General features: G+C 49.1%; 1 protein-coding gene across 2 annotated transcripts in view; it reads left to right on the forward strand.

Moving 5' to 3' along the window:
- The window catches only part of LOC140426504 (CAP-Gly domain-containing linker protein 4), a 628408-nt gene that overhangs the window by 12766 nt on the left and 594951 nt on the right, over positions 1-20691 (forward strand). For both annotated transcript variants that reach the window (XM_072511376.1, XM_072511367.1), the window contains exon 3: positions 16772-16911. In XM_072511376.1, coding sequence (XP_072367477.1) covers positions 16772-16911 — 140 coding nt within the window. The remainder of the gene's footprint in view (positions 1-16771; positions 16912-20691) is intronic.

Genomic DNA, 20691 nt, shown 5'->3' on the forward strand with positions numbered 1-20691 from the left:
CCCCTTTCCTTTGCCTCGTTAAAGGTCCTCGTCAGTAGCGGGGCGAGCAAGTCCAAATATTTTCTGTAAAATTCAACTGGGAATCCGTCCGGTCCCGGAGCCTTTCTCGCCTGCATGTTCCTAATTCCTTTCACCACTTCTTCTACCGTGATCTGTGCTCCCAATCCCATCCTTTCCTGCTCTTCCACCTTGGGAATTTCCAGCCGATCCAAAAACTCCATCATTCTCTCCCTCCCATCCGGGGGTTGAGCTTCATACAATTTTTTATAAAATGTCTTAAACACTTCATTCACTCTCTCCGCTCCGTCTCTCCATCTTCGTCTCTCACCCCCCCTATTTCCCTCGCTGCTCCCATTTTCCTCAATTGGTGTGCCAGCAATCTGCTCGCCTTCTCTCCATATTCATACTGTACACCCTGCGCCTTCCTCCATTGTGCCTCTGCAGTGCCTGTGGTCAGCAAGTCAAATTCCACATGCAGCCTTTGCCTTTCTCTATACAGTCCCTCCTCCGGTGCTTCCGCATACTGTCTGTCCACCCTCAAAAGTTCTTGCAACAACCGCTCCCGTTCCTTACTCTCCTGCTTCCCTTTATGTGTCCTTATTGATATCAGCTCCCCCCTAACCACCGCCTTCAACGCCTCCCAGACCATTCCCACCTGAACCTCCCCATTGTCATTGAGTTCCAAGTACTTTTCAATGCATCCCCTCACCCTTAAGCACACCCCCTCATCCGCCATTAGTCCCATGTCCATTCTCCAGGGTGGACGCCCTCTTGTTTCCTCCCCTATCTCCAAGTCTACCCAGTGTGGGGCATGATCCGAAATGGCTATAGCCGTATATTCCGTTCCCCTCACCCTCGGGATCAATGCCCTACCCAACACAAAAAAGTCTATGCGTGAATAGACTTTATGGACATAGGAGAAAAACGAGAACTCCTTACTCCTAGGTCTACTGAATCTCCACGGGTCCACCCCTCCCATCTGCTCCATAAAATCCTTAAGCACCTTGGCTGCTGCCGGCCTCCTACCAGTCCTGGACTTCGACCTATCCAGCCTTGGTTCCAACACCGTGTTAAAGTCCCCCCCCATTATCAGCTTTCCGGTCTCTAGGTCTGGGATGCGTCCTAGCATTCGCCTCATAAAATTGGCATCGTCCCAATTCGGGGCATACACGTTTACCAACACCACCATCTCTCCCTGTAATTTGCCACTCACCATCACGTATCTGCCCCCGTTATCCGCCACTATAGTCTTTGCCTCGAACATTACCCGCTTCCCCACTAATATAGCCACCCCCCTGTTTTTCGCATCCAGCCCCGAATGGAACACCTGCCCTACCCATCCTTTGCGCAACCTAACCTGATCTATCAGTTTCAGGTGCGTTTCCTGTAACATGACCACATCTGCTTTAAGTTTCTTAAGGTGTGCGAGTACTCGTGCCCTCTTTATCGGCCCGTTAAGCCCCCTCACGTTCCACGTGATCAGCCGAGTTGGGGGGCTTCCCACCCCCCCCCCCCTTGCCGGTTAGCCATCATCTTTTTCCAGCTTCTCGCCCAGTTCCCACGCAGCTGTATTTCTCCCAGACGGTGCCCCCCCGCCCATCCTTTCCCGTACCCACTCCCCCCTTTCCCCAGCAGCAGCAACCCAGTAATTCCCCCCCCCCCCCCCCCGCTAGACCCCCCGCTAGCGTAATTACTCCCCCCATGTTGCTCCCAGAAGTCAGCAAACTCTGGCTGACCTCGGCTTCCCCCCGTGATCACGGCTCGCCCCGTGCGGCGCCCCCTCCTTCCTGCTTCTCTATTCCCGCCATAATTATCATAGCGCGGGAACCAAGCCCGCGCCTCTCCCTCGGCCCCGCCTCCCATGGCCAACGCCCCATCTCCTCTCCCTCCCCACCTCCCCCCATCACCACCTGTGGGAGAAAGAAAAGTTACCATACCGCAGGATTAATCATACAATCCCTCTTCGCCCCCCCCCCCCCCCACTCGTCCCACCACTTTGTCCAAACGTTCATTTTCGTAGTCCAATCATTCCAATTTTTCTTCTACAATAAAAGTCCACGCTTCATCCGCCGTCTCAAAGTAGTGGTGCCTCCCTTGATATGTGACCCACAGTCTTGCCGGTTGCAGCATTCCAAACTTTATCTTTTTTTTGTGAAGTACCGCTTTGGCCCGATTAAAGCTCGCCCTCCTTCTCGCCACCTCCGCACTCCAATCTTGATAGACGCGGATCACCGCGTTCTCCCATTTACTACACCGAGTTTTCTTCGCCCATCTAAGGACCATTTCTCTATCCTTAAAACGGAGAAATCTCACCACTATGGCTCTGGGAGCTTCTCCTGCTCTCGATCCTCGCACCATAACTCGGTATGCTCCCTCCACCTCCAACGGACCCGTCGGGGCCTCCACTCCCATTAACGAGTGCAGCATCGTGCTCACATATGCCCCGACGTCCGCCCCCTCCACACCTTCAGGAAGGCCAAGAATCCTCAAGTTGTTCCTCCTTGCGTTATTTTCCAGTGCCTCCAACCTCTCCACAGATCGTTTCTGGTGTGCCTCCTGTATCTCCGACTGCACCACCAGGCCCTGTATATCGTTTTCATTCTCTGCTGCTTTCGCCTTCACGACCCGAAGCTCCTGCTCCTGGGTCTTTTGTTCCTCTTTCAGCCCTTCAATCGCCTGTAATATCGGGGCCAACAACTCTTTCTTCATTTCCTTTTTTATCTCCTCCACGCAGCGTTTCAAAAACTCTTGTTGTTCAGGGCCCCATATGAAACTGCCACCTTCCGACGCCATCTTGGTTTCTGCTTGCCTTCCTTGCCGTTGTTCCAAAGGATCCGCTGTAATCCGGCCACTTTCCTCTCCTTTTTCCATCCGTGTCCAGGGGGAACACCCTTCTGGTTTACCGCACGGTGTTTTCAGCCGTTAAAATTGCCGCTGGGGCTCCTATCAAGAGCCCAAAAGTCCGTTTCACAGGGAGCTGCCGAAACGTGCGACTCAGCTGGTCATCGCCGCACCCGGAAGTCTCAAGCGTCCATGTTTTAAACAAAAACTTTTAATGCACAAGTATTAAACAAAGCAAGGACTACTGACTTAACATTTGTAACGTTACAATCCTGTTGGGGAACATTGACAATTGAAGAAAAATCACAGTTAGGAAACCAAAGGCAGTTTTAAGGGATTTATATTTGTATTTCATAGAATTTACAGTGCAGAAGGAGGCCATTCATCCCATCGAGTCTGCACAAGCTCTTCGAAAGAGCACCCTACCCAAGCCCACACCTCCACCCTATCCCCATAACCCAGTAACCCCACCCAACACTCAGGGCAATTTTGGACACTAAGGGCAATTTATCATGGCCAATCCAACTAACCTGCACATCTTTGGACTGTGGGAGGAAACCGGAGCACCCGGAGGAAACCCACGCACACACTGGGAGAATGTGCAGACTCCGCACAGACAGTGACCCAAGCCGGGAATCAAACCTGGGACCCTGGTGCTGCTAAGCAACAGTGCTAACCACTTTGCTACCTTGCCGCCCAGCACTGCATAAGACTGTGGGGATTGCTTAGTAACTGGGGTCTTGTAAAGTAGAGAAGCTTTTCAGTTTTAGTTTAGCTAATTTGTGGCAGTTGGGGATAGATAGTGAGAAGTAGTGGATTTAGAAGGCTCTCTCAGCTTTGCTAGCAGAAACACCAGATCATAGAGTAATGATGAAGAAAGCAAGTGCAGAAATTTGAAGTGCAGCTAGTTAAGGAAATTAGATAAATGAATAGAAGTTTCCAAGAAGTCTGAGGTTAAAAGTACTAGAACAGAGAACGGTTCAGTGAAGCCATTCAGTTGAAAAGGGGTTGGATCGTGAGAGGCCAGAAAGATATCTGAAGTGATTTTCAGCTTTGTGAGATTTTACTACAGCTTGTGGAACATGAGTTGAAATAACTATGGAAATTGATGCCTAGATCATTGAATTTGTGTAAAAGCAGTTCAGACAAAGGAAACCTAAAAGGGGATGGTGTAAAATCCTAGACTGGATTTGTGGTTAAAAGTGGAACAGAAGATTTGTTTAAATGTGTAATTTGTAACACCTGGACTGGATTTTGGAATGCAAACCTTATGAGAGAATATTTTAAAGCACGCTTTGGGATTGGCGTTTGGAAACTGTAATGAGATCATCGTCATCTGGGGGAATTCTGAGGAGAAATGCACAGACACTAACATGGGTTCAGAGCGGAGTCTGTGTATTTGCCCACAGTCATCTTGTGTGCTTAATGGGACTTTTTGTATTAATGAGACCACTGCAGTTTAAGATGTGCTTGGAGGTGACGTTTTCCCTGTTCACTGCTTTGCCCCAGAGTCAACCTCCTATTTCCATGCATATTTTCCGTGTCTCATCCATGGGTGAGCATATCTCCTCCAACAGTCTCCCATACATGACCGCACAGTTCCACCCCCGGGTCGCCCGCGTCCAGCAGTCTTTCTACTAGTGAGTGTCTTGGCATCTGGGGGTACGTCATTGGAGGAAGATTCTGACCAGAATATATCTCATGTTGTTTCCTCTCAGTTCCTGCTCTTCCATCCGCGTACACGTGTATAACCGTCAAAGTCCCCTCGTCCTGTTTCCACCTTTTGAAGGAGGCGTCCATTGTTGCGGGAGTGAACCTATGGTTGTTGCAGATGGGTGTCATGGTGAATATTTTGGTTAGACCGAAGTGCTGCCACATTTGGTCAGTGGTAGAACTGAAGGTTCAGCAGGGCCAGGCCTCCCATATTCCTCATCCTTTATGGGAGCTTTGGATCCTCGGGTTCTCTCTCCCCCCACCGACACAAACACCATGATTAAGCTGCCGACTGCATTGAAAAAGGCCCAGGGGATGTAGATCGGGAGGAATCTGAACAGGAAGAGGAACCTGGACAGCACATTCATTTTGATCGTCTGCACTCTCCCTGCCAGAGAGAATGGGAGTGAGCCCTATCTCTGCAGGTCCTTTTTGACTTCCTCCACCAGACTCGTCATGTCCAGTTGTCGGCTATTCGGATCCCCAGGCAGCAGAATTTAGCCTGGTTTCATTTGAACGGCAGCAACCACCCCCCCACCCAGTTGTGTCCTTCACCCCCCGCTGCAGTCACAAGTAAGACCTTGCTCTTACTCAGGTTAAGCTTGTAACCTGAGAAAGCTCCAAACTTTTTTAGAAGTTTCATTATCCTACCCATGCTGTCCCGGGGGTTTGAGATGTAGAGGAGCAGGTCATCTGCTTAGAGTGGGATAATATGCTCTCTGCCTCCACTCTGGATACCTCTCCAACTATTCGCCGCCCTGAGGGCGATCGCCAGTGGCTCGAGTGCCAGAGCAAACAGTAGTGAGGATAAAGGAGATATGACTAAATTTCTGAATACATTCAAGATAAGTACCAGACGATAACGAATGCCTTATTAACTGGGAGGTGTCAAACTGATACATTCTAATTTTATTAAAGAAGTGGACATACTTCACTCATTACCAAACACCAGGCACGAAAAAGGAATTACAAGAGATTAAGCAAGCATAAGAACAGGATGAAAAATTCATCCAAATAAAATGGTATTGCCAGAACAGGTAGCCTGATTATACTCCTAATAACCCGTTACTTTGTGACTACTTCGAACAGAAAAATCATCTCACAATCATTGATGATTTGTTAGTTTTTAACGACAACCTAATTATCCCTGAAACACTTTGACATGCCATTTTCCAGAAAATTAATTGAGGTTGCTTGGGAATAGCGAAATGCCGAGTAAGAGCCCAGCAGTCAGCCTGGTGGCAGGCAGCAGCTGCTCCGTTGAAGACTTCATCATGAATTGCCTTAAGTGTGCACTGAATAACCACAGCAGAGTGAATCACTGGCAACCTCCACTTTTCCTTCGAGGCAATAGCAGCGCTGAGAATAAATTTATTTGAGTTTAAAGACAAAGTTTTTATCATCGTCATTGATGCTATTCCAGATGTTTAAATGAGTAGAATGCACAGAACCACGACAGAGACAATTGTTATGTCATTAAGAAAAATCTTCACACAACATGGCATCCCGGAAGTAGTGGTAAGACAAAGGCCCTCAGATTGTTAATGAGTTGTTTCATATCTTTGCACTGGAAAATGGTTTCATGCATGCGACTAATTTGCCTAGCTATCCTTAGTCAAATGTAGAAACGGAAAGAGGAGTTTGAACACTTAAAGAATTGATTAAAAAGAATAAAGATGTTAAGTTATCCCTTCTGTTTTTAAAAATGCATTTTATTCAAACTTGTATCAAAGTAGGTTACAGCAAATAAACACCCCGGGAAACATTCTTCCCAACACTCAACTGTACAGATTTTTCTCCTTTTTCACCCCCCCCCCCTCCCCATCACCACCCCCCGCCCCCCCCCCCCCCCCCCCCACCCCCACCCCCCCAGCCCTGCGATGAACAGCTCCTCAAACACAGTCACAAACATCCCCCACCTTTTCTCAAACTTCCCTGCTGAGGCTCTTAACTCACACTTTATCTTCTCTAACTGCAGGAAGTTGTACAGGTCACCCAACCATGCTGCTACCTCCGGTGGCGATGCCGACCGCCACTCCAGCAAAATTTGTCGCCGTGCAATCAGAGAGGCGAAGGCCAAGACATCGTCCTTCCTCCTCTCCATGAGCTCCGGCTTCTCTGAAACCCTAAATATCGCCACCAAAGGGTCCGGGTCCACTCCCTCCTCCACTATCCTGGCTAAGACCGCGAACACTTCCACCCAGAATCTTCCCAATTTTTCACAACCCCAAAACATGTGCGGATGATTTGCTGGCCCCCGCCCATGCCTCTCACACTCATCTGCTACCCCCTGAAAGAACCCACTCATTCTCGCCCGAGTCATATGCACCCTGTGCACCACCTTAAACTGTATCATGGTCATCCTTGCACAAGAGGGGGTCCCCTTTACCCTTCGCAGTGCCTCACTCCATACTCCCCAATTGATCTCCATTCCCAACTCCGTTTCCCATTTCTCCTTGATCATTACCACCCCCTTGCCTCCCTGCTCCCCCAGCCACTTATATATATCCCCAATTCTTCCCTCCCCTTCCATATCCGGAAGCAGTCGTCGCTCCAGCAGGGTGTATCCCGGCAATCTAGGGAACCCCTTCCAGACCTTTTGTGCAAAGTCCCTAACCTGTAAATACCTGAACTCACTACACCTCGGCAGCTCTACCCTCTCCCTTAGCTCCTCCAGACTGGCGAACCCTTCCTCCAAATACAAATCCCTCACCTTGACCAGCCCCACTTCCCTCCACCTCCTGTATACACTATCCATCCCCCCCGGCTCAAACCCATGATTCTCGCACAGCGGTGTTAGCACCGACATCCCTTCCACCCTAAAATGTCGCCTCAGCTGATGCCACATCTTCACCGTGGAGTACCTGAATACCTAATTGGAGCAATTGGCAATGCTGCTGTCAATAGCCCTCAAACTAAACCCCTTCAAGATTCCTCTTCCATCCTAACCCACTCTACCCCTTCACCTTCCCACCACCGCCGCACGTTATCCACATTCGCCACCCAATAATAATGAAGCAAGTTTGGCAACGCCAACCCCTCCTGCTGCCTCTGCCTCTGTAGCAGGGTCCTCCCCACCCTCGGCACCTTCCCCGCCCATACAAATTCAAAGATGATTGTGTCCACTTTCTGAAAAAAGGCCTTTGGTATAAAGATCGGGAGAGCCTGAAAGATAAACAAGAACCTCAGCAGAATATTCATTTTCACCACTTGGACCCTCCCCGCCAACGTTAAGTGCAGTGTATCCCACCTCTTAAGATCCTCCCTGGCCTCCTCCACCAGCTTTGTTAAGTTCCACTTATGGAGCCTCCTCCATTCCCTCGCTACCTGAATCCCCAAGTACCTAAACCTATCCCTCGCTACAGTAAATAGCAACCCCCTAAATTAGGCCGCTGTGCCAACTCATTCACCGGGAATACCTCGCTTTTCCCTACATTCAGCTTGTATCTCGAGAATCCTCCAAACCTCCCCAACAGGCCCATAATCCTTCCCATACTCTCCAACGGATCCGAAACATACAGCAAGAGGTCATCGGCATAGAGCGACACCCGATGCTCCCTCTGTCCCCTCATTATCCCCTGACACTCTGCCGACCCCCTGAGAGCCATCGCCAGTGGCTCTATGGCCAGCACAAACAGCAGCAGCGACAGCGGGCACCCCTGCCTCGTACCCCTGTGTAAGTCAAAGCTTTGTGAGCTCATATCATTCGTCCTCACCCTCGCTCTTGATGCCACATACAGCAACCACACCCATGCCACAAATCTCGGCCCAAACCCAAACCGTCCCAAAATTTAGAACAAGTACCGCCACTCCACCCGATCAAATGCTTTCTCCGCGTCCATGGACACCACCACCTCCGGTACCAGAGCTCTCGACTGATTCATCACCACATTCAACAGCCGTCTTATATTACTCACGAGCTGCCTGCCCTTCACGAAGCCTGTATGATCTTCTGCCACCACCCCTGGGACACAATCCTCCATCCTCCCAACCAACAACTTAGCCAATACTTTCACATCCGTGTTCAATAGTGATATGGTTCTATACGACTCACATTCCACCGGATCCTTCCCTTTTTTGGGGATTAGTGTGATTACTGCCTGCTTCATCGTCTCTGGCAACTCCCCCTTCTCCAGTGCTTCATTAAACGCCCCCAACAGATGTGGTGCCAGGTCCGCCGCAAATTCCTTATAAAATTCTGCCGGGTACCCATCCGGCCCAGGGGCCTTCCCCGACTTCATACCCCTGATACTATCCAGCACCTCCCTCAGCCTCAGGGGCTCCTCCAAAGCCTGCCTCTGCTTCCTCCACCTGTGGAAATTCCATCTGGTCCAGAAACCACCCCATGTCCTCCTCCTGGGTCTGCCTCATAAAATCCCTGGTAATACTCTCTAACTGCCTCATTTATCTTCCCTGGCTCTGACACCACGGGTGGGATTCTCCGAAATGGAGGCAGTGTGTCTGCGCCGTCGTGAACGCCGTCGCATTTTACGACGGCGTGAAACGGGCACCGGCATTACTGATTCTGGCCCCCACATGGGGCCAGCACGGCGCTGGAGCGGTTCACGCTGCTCCAGCCTCCCTTCCCGGCACCAACTGGGCGCCGCGCCAACCCGCGCATGCGAAGTGGCGTCGCGCCAACCCGCACATACGCAGTGGCACCGCGCCAAACCGCACATGCGTGGGGGACTTCCTCAATGCGCCAGGTCCGACGCAACATGGCGCGGGGGTTCAGGAGCCGGTCGCATAACAAAATAGGGCCGCGGCTGGAGAGGCCGGCCCGCCGATCGGTGGGCCCCGATCGCGGGCCAGACCCCATCGGAGCCCCCCCCCCCCCCGGTGAAGGAGACCCTCCCCCCACACAGGCCGCCCCCCGACCCTGCGTGCAGAGTTCCTGCCGGCCTAAAGCAGGTGTGGACGGCGCCGGCGGGCCTCTGCCATTTCTGTGCGTCTGCTCGGCCCGTCAAGGTTGGAGAATCGGCGGCCCGGCCGCGTACAGCGGCTCGCGACTGGCGCCACGCCAAACGCGCCGGCGCAAATGACGCTGATTCTCCGCTCCTGGGAGAATCGTGTGCCAGCGTCGTGGCGGCGTGGCGCGGGTGCGGTGATTCTCCAGCCCGGCGCGGGGCTTGGAGAATCCCGCCCAATATCCCCAGCCCCAGTCCGGATCTTCAATATTTCTCTGGACGCAGCCTGCCTCCGCAGCTGGTGTGCCAGCATGCGGCTCGCCTTCTCCCCACACTCGTATTGCACCCCTCTTGCCCTACGCAGTTGCCCTACCCGCACCTTATCACAAAAACCTCCATCTGCCAACAACCCCGAGTCAAAACTCCACCCCGGCCTCTGCTCTCGTCTTGCACTGAACCGAATATCCAGCCAGTGGGTGCATGGTCCGAGATAACTATTCCCGCATACTCTGTCCTCTCCACCCCAACCAAAATCTTCCGACTCACTACAAAGTTGTCAATCCTCGAATATACCTTATAGACGTGTGAAAAGAAGGAATACTCGCTTCCCCATGGGTTCTGAAAGCGCCATGGATCCACCATACCCATCCTTTCCATAAACCCCCCCAGCTCCCTTGCCATTCGTACCCTACGCATCGACCTGGGGCTCGATCTATCCGCCCTCGGCTCCAGGACACAGTTAAAATCTCCCCCCATGACCAACTGGTACGGGGCAAATCTGGGATTGCTGCCAGCAACCCCTTCATAAAACCCACATCATCCCAATTTGGGGCATACACATTTACCAACACTACCGGTGCCCCTTCCAATACCTCACTCACAATCACATATCTCCCACCTGGAGCCCTCCCCTCCTTCGCACTCACGAATCCCATTTTTTTGCTCATTAAAATCGCCACACCCCTCGATTTCAAATAAAACCCCGAGTGAAAAACCTACCCGATCCACCCCTTCCTTAACCTAACCTGGTCCTTCACACGGAGGTGTGTCTCCTGCAAAAAGACAACCCCCGCTTTCAAGCTCCTGAGGTGCGCGAACACCCGCGACCTTTTAACCGGTCCATTCAGTCCCCGGACGTTCCACGTTACCAACCTTACCGGAGGCTTGCGCCTCCAATCCCCTCTACCGTCCGTTAGCTTCCCCACTTAACTCCTGCTCCTTTAATTCCACTCTGTACCTAGCCCTAAGTTATCCCTTCTTAGCTACAAAATCCCATCGCTAATATTGGGTTTTCACCATTAAAACTATTAACAGGAAGATGGCTGTGAAGACAACTTCCAGCTTTACAACAAACACTACAATACAACATTACCTCAGATGATCGTCAGAAAGTTAGAAAGCATGACAAGCAACAAAGAGAGAGTCAATTTCGGGCACAGAGCACGAGCTACAACCTGAAGAGAGAATGTGATTGTAAGATCAACAGGCATTGTAATAGGGCGGCATGCTAGTTTACACTGCTGCCTCACAGTGCCAGGGACCCGAGTTCCATTCTGGCCTTAGGTGACTGTGGAGTTTGCACGTTCTCCCGCGTCTGCATGGGTTTTCTCCGGGTGCTCCGGTTTCTTCCCACGGTCCAAAGATGTGCATGCTCGGTGGATTTGCCATGCTAAATTGCCCCTTAGTGTCCAAAGATCAGGTGGGATAACGGGAATAGGTAGGGGGAGTGTGCCTAGGTAGAGTGCTCTTTCAGAGGGTCGCCGCAGACTCGATGGGGGGGGTGGCCTTCTTCTGCATTGTAGGGATTCACTGACAGAAAGAGCTCCACAGTCAAGATCTTGTAGAATTGAGAGGAGAGAGTGCAGTTCGTTCTTAATCTCAAAATTAAATGAGGAACAAGCCAGGGAGATTGGTCACCAAACAACAGAGACTAACCTTGTGAAGTCTGCGACTTTCGGTGGGAAGGTGCGGAATGTAGAGTAAAGGGTTAACATCTTTGGGTCAATGAATATATTCAAGGCTGAAAGAGACAGATTTTTGATTGACGAGGGATGTGTTGGGGGGGGCAGGTATAAATGTTGGGACTTCCCAAAATGGAGTTGTGACTTCCGGTGTTGACCATGGAGTGAGTGGTCGCACACAGGATTCCTCCTGCTTGAAGGTGTTTGTTTTAGCACCTTTTACCCAAACTTCGGGGAATTTCAGCGGCGAAGTTGTGCGGAGAGTGGAAGAGGATTCGTTTTACCCCAGATGGGCATGTCTGCGGGTTACCAAACTCAACAGAAGACAGTGAGAGCCCTGGCTAAGTAGTTGGAGGAGGCTCATGGCCTAGCATCTATTGCAAAAATGGCGGAGGGGACAAGTCGTTTTCTACTGGAAAACTGCAAATGGAGCAGTTGATGCGCTTCATTGCGGACAAATTTTGGCAACAGTGTCAAGAAGTGCAGAGTGACTGGTCAAAAGCAATTGAGGGGCAGTGGCACATCTTGGCAGAACTTTTGAACGGGTGGGGAAGAACCTGGAGGTGCAAGGGACAACAATCCAGGAGGTGGCGAAGGTGGTATCTGACCAGAGTTACTGGATTGTGACGCTGGAAGCGGAGATGGAGATCCTGGGGTACATGTGTAAGATGCTGCGAGCAAAGGTGGAAGACCAGAAAAACAGACCAAGGTGGCAAAATCTGAGAATTGTGGGCCTACCGGAGAGAGTGGAGGGAATGAGTGCAACGGGCTATGTCACGAGGATTTCGGCCAAGTTGGTGGACGAGAAGATGTTGGACAAGGCCCTGGAGGTGGATTGGGCCCATAGATCCCTGAGGCAGAGGCCAAGAGCAGGAGAGCCACTGCGGGTGGTGATTGTGCATATGCACAACTTCCAGGACAAGGAAAATATTCTCAGATGGGCCAGAGTACAATGGGATTACAATTGGGAAGGAAACCGAATCCGGATTTTTCAGGACATTGGTGCGGTGCTGGCCAAGAGACGGGTGGGATTCAACAAGGCTAAAGCAGTGTTGTACCGGCACCAGATTCAGTTTGGGGTGTTGTACCTGGCCAGACAGTGAGTCACTTTCAAGGGCCGGCAATATTACTTTGGGACACTGGTGGAGACGAATGACTTTATTAAGGAGCATAAGCTGGGAGAGGGCTGAAGTGGGAACATGGGTGGAAGTTCTGTCTCTGTTTAATTTTGTTATCTGCTTCTGATTGCAGATTGGGAAAGTTTGTTCTGGGATGATTGCACCCCCTTTTTTGTACGTTTGAAATTTGTGTATTTTTGTATCTTTGTATTGAAGTTAAATACCTGCTTTTTTTGGAGTGGGGCCCTTTGGTGTTGGTGTTTAATTGTTATACACTCTGTTGGTTATGCTCGTGCAGTGCATGTGGGATTGTTGTGGGTTAGGATAGGGTGGTGGGGTAGCTCGAGAATTCTCTGTATGGGGGCCATTTTGGAGTGTTGTTTCTCATGTTGGGTTGGGTGCAGGGTATGGGGGCAAGAGCTGGGGAGGAGGTCTGGAGAGAAGCATCGGGGGGTCGAGTTGGGATGAGTAGACGAGGCGGGGATGGTGGGCTTTTGGGTTTGGCCTTCAGGTGGGAGTGGCCACGCTAGCAAGAAATGATAGTGAACTGTAATGAAGTGTGTGGGGGGATTGGGTGCTGCGTGGCTAACCAGTATGGGAGGAGGAGGGAGGGGGATCAGAGTGGGGGGGAGGGGTGTTGGGGTGGGGAGGCAGAGGAGGCGACATGGCAGTTATTAATCAAGAACCTATTTCTATCTGTCTTAAAGACACTCAGTGATTTGGCTTTCAGAGCGGCAAAGAATTCCACAGATTCACCACCCTCTGGCTGAAGAAATTCCTCCTCATCTCAGTTCTAAAGGATCATCCCTTCAGCCTGAGGCTGTGCCCTCAGGTTCTAGTTTTTCCTGCAAGTGGAAACATCCTCTCCACGTCCATTTTATCTAGGCCTCTTGGTATCCTGTAAATTTCAACAAGATCCCTCCCTCATCCTCCTAAGCTCCAATGAGTACAGACCCAGAGTCCTCAGCCATTCCTCATATGACAAGCTCTTCATTCCAGGAATCATTCTTGTGAACCTCCTCTTGACCCTTTCCAAAGCCAGCATATCCTTCCTTAGATACGGGGCCCAAAATTGCTCGCAGTCTCCAAATGGGGTCTGACCAGAACCTTATACAGCCTCAGGTATATCCCTGCCAAGATGTCTAATAAGTTGGGGTCATAATGTGGGTGTCATTCTTAGTAAATTTTTTTGTGTTGTTTAATTGTTTAAAATTACATGTTCGCATGCTGTGTAACTCGTGTTGCTCCTTGAGATATTTGCTTCTTGGTCACATCCATCTTAATGTGCACAGCTACTGGTACTCTACCCAAGAACCTGTGTCAACTGCTGCTGGAGTAAGCAAAACAGCTGGTATCAAGCAAGAAGGTTCCCCTCAGAGGTGATGTTCAGTATAGTGAGTCATTCAGTCTCATTGGATTGCCTCTGAAAGTGCTGAGTCGGGTTAGAATTGTAGGTGTTGCAGAACAAACCATTGGTGAACCTAGGTGTTGAAGCTCGGACGTTCAGGCCATATGATCTTCTCAATTAAAACACAGGCAAGTAAATGTAATTATAATGAGGAACCAGTGGGCAGCACGGTAGCATTGTGGATAGCACAATTGCTTCACAGCTCCAGGGTCCCAGGTTCGATTCCAGCTTGGGTCACTGTCTGTGCGGAGTCTGCACATCCTCCCCGTGTGTGCGTGGATTTCCTCCGGGTGCTCCGGTTTCCTCCCACAGTCCAAAGATGTGCAGGTTAGGTGGATTGGCCATGATAAATTGCCCTTAGTGTCCAAAATTGGCCTTAGTGTTGGGTTTGGTTACTGGGTTATGGGGATAGGGTGGAGGTGTTGACCTTGGGTAGGGTGCTCTTTCCAAGAGCTGGTGCAGACTCGATGGGCCGAATGGCCTCCTTCTGCACTGTAAATTCTATAAGTAAATCAGCACTGCCACTAACTACACTTACTAGCTTGGAGTAAACTAGCATGAGTCAGTACTCCATTAAAGTGAATGGTAAACTTAAAAAAAAAGTCTAAATGTAAGAGAAAAGCATATGTATTATGATGGAAAGCTGGAAAGAATTAAATATTACTGCTTGTAAATTGCATAGATAGCACGCCTTACCATTGATGTGATTAATGAGAATTTAAAGGTCAACACCTGCTAGAATCTGAATATAGAACAAAGCAAATTATGGCAAGTATCATGCTATCATGATTCTCTATGCTTTCTCCAGATTCTACCTCTATGTTCTGCACAAAATTGATTTGTCTTAATGTCTTCTGATTTACCTTTGCTGAGATTATCACTTTAGCTTCTGCAAATAACATCAAAGAAATGAACAAGCCTGCAGATCAGTTTTCCGGTTCTCTAGCTAACTGCAGAAATACTTTGCCATTAAACCTATTCACTTTAATTAATTATATTAGTAACATTATTTGAGAATCTTTGTAATTTTATTTATATAAGTGGTTTGAAACCATATGCAAGGCAAGTTGGCTAAATTATGCTTCTCTGTTGTTGTGCCTCTCCTTGTCAGTGTTATTTTAATTTTCTCCCTGATCTTCTAGCCCCTTGAGCCTGTTCTGCCATTCAACTTTATCATGGATGATCTTCTACCTCAATGTCATTTTCCCGCACTATCCCTGTTGTCTTGTCTCTGTCGTCTTTAATCGTTAGAAATCTGTCTGTCTCTGTCTTGAGCATACTCAATAACTGACCCTCCGCAGCCCATTAGGTTAGAGAATTCCAAAGATTCACCACCCTCTCAGTGAAGAATTTCCTCTTCATCTTGGCCCTAAATGGCCTATCTCGTATTCTGAGACTGTGACCCCGATCCCCCAGTCAGGTGAAACACTCTCCCTACATCTATCCTCTTGAACCCAATAAGAATTATGATCTCAATGAGATCACCTCTCATTCTTCTGAATTCTAGAGATCATTCTATGGCCTTGTAGATGTGAGTAGTAATAAAATAAGGTTTTAATATGGCTAGAATTTAAAAAAATGTCTATTTTGGCATGATAGTTTTTATGTTGATGGTAAGTATTGGCATTAATGTGTAGCAAAGGGATTGGAAATATTTTGTTGAAATAATTGATCCATTAATACATATGGACTTGAGCTAAGTAGGACTGTGGATCTTTTCATTCCTTCCTGGGATGTGAGTATTATTGGTAAGGCTAGCATTTGTTGCCCATCCTAATTGCCCTTGAGAAGGGATGGTAAGCCTCCGCCTTGAACCATTGCAGTCTACCTGGTGTTGTCATTATCCTTTTGTCATATTCTGATCAAGAAACCAGGGGCGGGATTCTCTGTTGGCCGACGCCGGAATCGTGAAACGCAATTGGGCGGAGAATCGGTTCCGACCCCAAAATCGTGGCAGGTGCTGTTTTCATGCCAAATTGCAATTTTCCGTCGCCTGAACAGCGACATCGATGCGTTCCAGAACGCACGTCCAGTAAACACCATTTGCATATCATTAGTGGGCCTCACCCGGTATTCTCCGGGGCCTCCGCGATTCTCCACCTCCGATGGGCCGAATTCCCGACGGCGAGTTTCACATGGGATTTTAAAAATCGTGCAGCTGGCATCGTGGCTGCTGAGGGAGAGAGGGGAGTACGGAAAGTGTCCAACATCGGCATAGTTTGCTGACAGTTGTGCCGATGGTAGTGGGGGGTGGGGGGGCTTTTGCCAGTGCGGAGGGGAGCAGCAGGCGCTGGCCAGGAGGCTGGCTGTGGGGTCAGGATGGATGGGCATGGAGCTCCATTGCCGCGGCCTGCCAGGCAGCCATGCAGCTGCGCACGCTGCTGACTGCCTACTGTGAACATAGGGCCACAGGTCGTATGCGTGTCCCCCCAAGGGCACTCACCTAGATACCTTCTGGCCCCAGCCGATCCATCAGTGGGATGGGTGTGCTCCAGCGCAACCAGTACCACCTTGTAGGCTGGGATGAGTGGGTGTAGGTATTGTTATGTGTATATGCGGCTGCAGCTTGTCAGCCTCCCGAGTGTCAGTCACAGACCAGGAGAATCCCTTACTGATTTTCATTGGAATCGATTGTGTTCCACGTGTCACCGGTACTAGCCCCTCCACAGTCACTGAATTGGTCCAGGTTTTGGCGGCAGTTTTGCTGTTGTGAATGTCCACAAATCCTGCCCGGCGTTAACACTTAGTTTCAGGGATGGAGAATCCAGCTGCAGAGATGTTAATGAGGAAAGTGATGATTTTGTTTAAAATTTTCACCTGCAGAATTTTCCTTCTTTGATCCTCATGACCCAGCATGCAAAAGAATCCTACATGATCTTAAAACAACCGTTTCAGAATTGTTTGCTATCTTGCGTCAGTGGGTCCCACAAGTGCAGCAACAGATAGACGTGATTGGGAATGAGGTAAATTAAAATTGCATATTTCTAATTGCTGTCCTATATTGAATTTTTTCAGTCAGCTTTATAGGTTTGCAATGTGTATTGAACGCAACTTCTTCTCCTTAATCTTTCAATCCTGCCTAATGATCAGTCTACCAAAAGCCTCAAAATAGAGGTGCTTCATTCATGAGAGTCAACAAAGAACAAAGAACAAAGAAATGTACAGCACAGGAACAGGCCCTTCGGCCCTCCAAGCCCGTGCCGACCATGCTGCCCGACTAAACTACAACACTTCCTGGGTCCGTATCCCTCTATTCCCATCTTATTCATGTATTTGTCAAGATGCCCCTTAAATGTCACTATCGTCCCTGCTTCCACCACCTCCTCCGGTAGCGAGTTCCAGGCACCCACTACCCTCTGCGTAAAAAACTTGCCTCGTACATCTACTCTAAACCTTGCCCCTCTCACCTTAAACCTATGCCCCCTAGTAATTGACCCCTCTACCCTGGGGAAAAGCCTCTGACTATCCACTCTGTCTATGCCCCTCATAATTTTGTAGACCTCTATCAGGTTTCCCCTCAACCTCCTTCGTTCCAATGAGAACAAACCAAGTTTATTCAACCGCTCCTCATAGCTAATGCCCTCCATACCAGGCAACATTCTGGTAAATCTCTTCTGCACCCTCTCTAAAGCCTCCACATCCTTCTGGTAGTGTGGCGACCAGAATTGAACACGATAATCCAAGTGTGGCCTAACTAAGGTTCTATACAGCTGCAACATGACTTGCCAATTCTTATACTCAATGCCCCGGCCAATGAAGGCAAGCATGCCGTATGCCTTCTTGACTACCTTCTCCACCTGTGTTGCACCTTTCAATGACCTGTGGACCTGTACTCCTAGATCTCTTTGACTTTCAATACTCTTGAGGGTTCTACCATTCACTGTATATTCCCTACCTGCATTAGACCTTTCAAAATGCATTATCTCACATTTGTCCGGATTAAACTCCATCTGCCATCTCTCCGCCCAAGTCTCCAGACAATCTAAATCCTGCTGTATCCTCAGACAGTCCTCATCGCTATCCGCAATTCCACCAACCTTTGTGTCGTCTGCAAACTTACTAATCAGACCAGTTACATTTTCCTCCAAATCATTTATATATACTACAAAGAGCAAAGGTCCCAGCACTGATCCCTGTGGAACACCACTGGTCACAGCCCTCCAATTAGAAAATCATCCTTCCATTGCTACTCTCTGCCTTCTATGACCGAGCCAGTTCTGTATCCACCTTGCCAGCTCACCCCTGATCCCGTGTGACTTCACCTTTTGTACTAGTCTACCATGAGGGACCTTGTCAAAGGCCTTACTGAAGTCCATATAGACAACATCCACTGCCCTACCTGCATCAATCATCTTAGTGACCTCCTCGAAAAACTCTATCAAGTTAGTGAGACACGACCTCCCCTTCACAAAACCATGCTGCCTCTCACTAATACGTCCATTTGCTTCCAAATGGGAGTAGATCCTGTCTCGAAGAATTCTCTCCAGTAATTTCCCTACCACTGAAGTAAGGCTCACCGGCCTGTAGTTCCCTGGATTATCCTTGCTACCCTTCTTAAACAGAGGAACAACATTGGCTATTCTCCAGTCCTCCGGGACATCCCCTGAAGACAGTGAGGATCCAAAGATTTCTGTCAAGGCCTCAGCAATTTCCTCTCCAGCCTCCTTCAGTATTCTGGGGTAGATCCCATCAGGCCCTGGGGACTTATCTACCTTAATATTTTTTAAGACACCCAACACCTCGTCTTTTTGGATCTCAATGTGACCCAGGCTATCTACACACCCTTCTCCAGACTCAACATCTACCAATTTCTTCTCTTTGGTGAATACTGATGCAAAGTATTCATTTAGTACCTCGCCCATTTCCTCTGGCTCCACACATAGATTCCCTTGCCTATCCTTCAGTGGGCCAACCCTTTCCCTGGCTACCCTCTTGCTTTTTATGTACGTGTAAAAAGCCTTGGGATTTTCCTTAACCCTATTTGCCAATGACTTTTCGTGACCCCTTCTAACCCTCCTGACTCCTTGATTAAGTTCCTTCCTACTTTCCTTATATTCCACGCAGGCTTCGTCTGTTCCCAGCCTTTTAGCCCTGACAAATGCCTCCTTTTTCTTTTTGACGAGGCCTACAATATCTCTCGTTATCCAAGGTTCCCGAAAATTGCCGTATTTATCCTTCTTCCTCACAGGAACATGCCGGTCCTGAATTCCTTTCAACTGACACTTGAAAGCCTCCCACATGTCAGATGTTGATTTGCCCTCAAACATCCGCCCCCATGCAATTGCATCTCAAAAGCTGTCAAACTTAGAACAAATTTTCAGGCACAGAAGGTAACAAAGTTACTTTTCTGTATTGGAATATTTTATTAAAATTTATCCTCAGAGATTTGCACTGTATTTTCTTAACCTTTAAATGCATTTTTATGGCACGAGTATAAAAAATTGAAAAGCTTCCTCGATTGCAGGTTCTTAAAAATGTTTGCCTGATGTACATGAATGATGACGGTTGAATCAATTGAAATTGAAGATCGATATATAGGGGAAGAGTTTCATTTAGAGTGCAATTATCAATACTTTTTAAAGTGTTTTACCACTCTCCCCTCCCAGTTTCTGCTCAAGCTCATTCGCACTTCAATAAATGTGAAATCTGCCATGAACCATACAACCATAGAATCCCTACAGTGCAGAGGGAAGCCATTCAACCCATCGAGTCTGTACTAGCTTTTCAAAGAACACCCTACCTAGGCCAAGACCACTCCCTCTCCCTATCCCCGTAACCCCACCTAATCTGCACATCCCTGTGCACTAAGGGGCAATTTTATCATGGCCAATCGACCTAACCTGCATATCTTTGGTCTGTGGGAGGAAACAGGAGCACCGGGAGGAAACCCATGCAGACACAGGGAGAAAGTACAAACTACACACAGACAGTCACCCAAGGCCAGAGCTGAACCGGGGTCCCTGGTCCTGTGAGGCAGCAGTGTTAACCACTGTGTGGTAGGCAGCACTTTTAAAAACATTTTTACAGAAGATTTGAAACAGCTGAAAATGAGTTTATCACAAAAAAAATTAATTTTCAATTGTTTAAATAAACTTTTGAAAATATACAAAACCATTTTGCAGTAAGATTGGGCCCCTGTAACCAGTTCCTTAGTAAATAAAACCATTTTTTATTCAAAATGTACGAATGAATGCCCTTGCACCCAAAAGTTTCAGTTTAATATTGAAGTTTCCTCAAAGATCCACAAAAGTTGCAATTTGTGGAAACTGACCCTGAATTTGAATATATGGGGCAGGATTCTACGGTCGGCAACGCTGAAATCGCGATCGGCTGGAGAAGCTCCGTTTACGCCGAAATCAGGGGATGCGCTGCTTTCGTGATGCGCCACCCCCTCAAAAACAGCATACTCAAGGAGTACTCCGTCGGGACGGCCTCAGGACGTCACCTGAGGCCCTCCTCCAATGCTCTGATTTCCAGATGGCGCAGAACATTCATGGTGTTTGTTTTTGGGGACCCTGCGTGGCGGCTGTGGACTGTGTCCATCGCCACCACAGTCGGCAGGGGGGGAGAGGAAGCCGTGGCGCTGGCCAGAGGTGGGGGGGGCTTCAGCGAGGGCGGGGGAGGACTGATGAGGGGTGGTCTGGGAGTGGTGTGGGCAGTTACTAGGGGACATTATTTGGCAGGCCGGGTCCGCGCACGGCCGACGTCATGTTGCATGGCGCGGCCACCGTGGGCCGCCGGCG

This window comes from Scyliorhinus torazame, chromosome 1 (genome assembly GCF_047496885.1).
Source record: "Scyliorhinus torazame isolate Kashiwa2021f chromosome 1, sScyTor2.1, whole genome shotgun sequence".
NCBI lineage: Eukaryota > Metazoa > Chordata > Chondrichthyes > Carcharhiniformes > Scyliorhinidae > Scyliorhinus > Scyliorhinus torazame.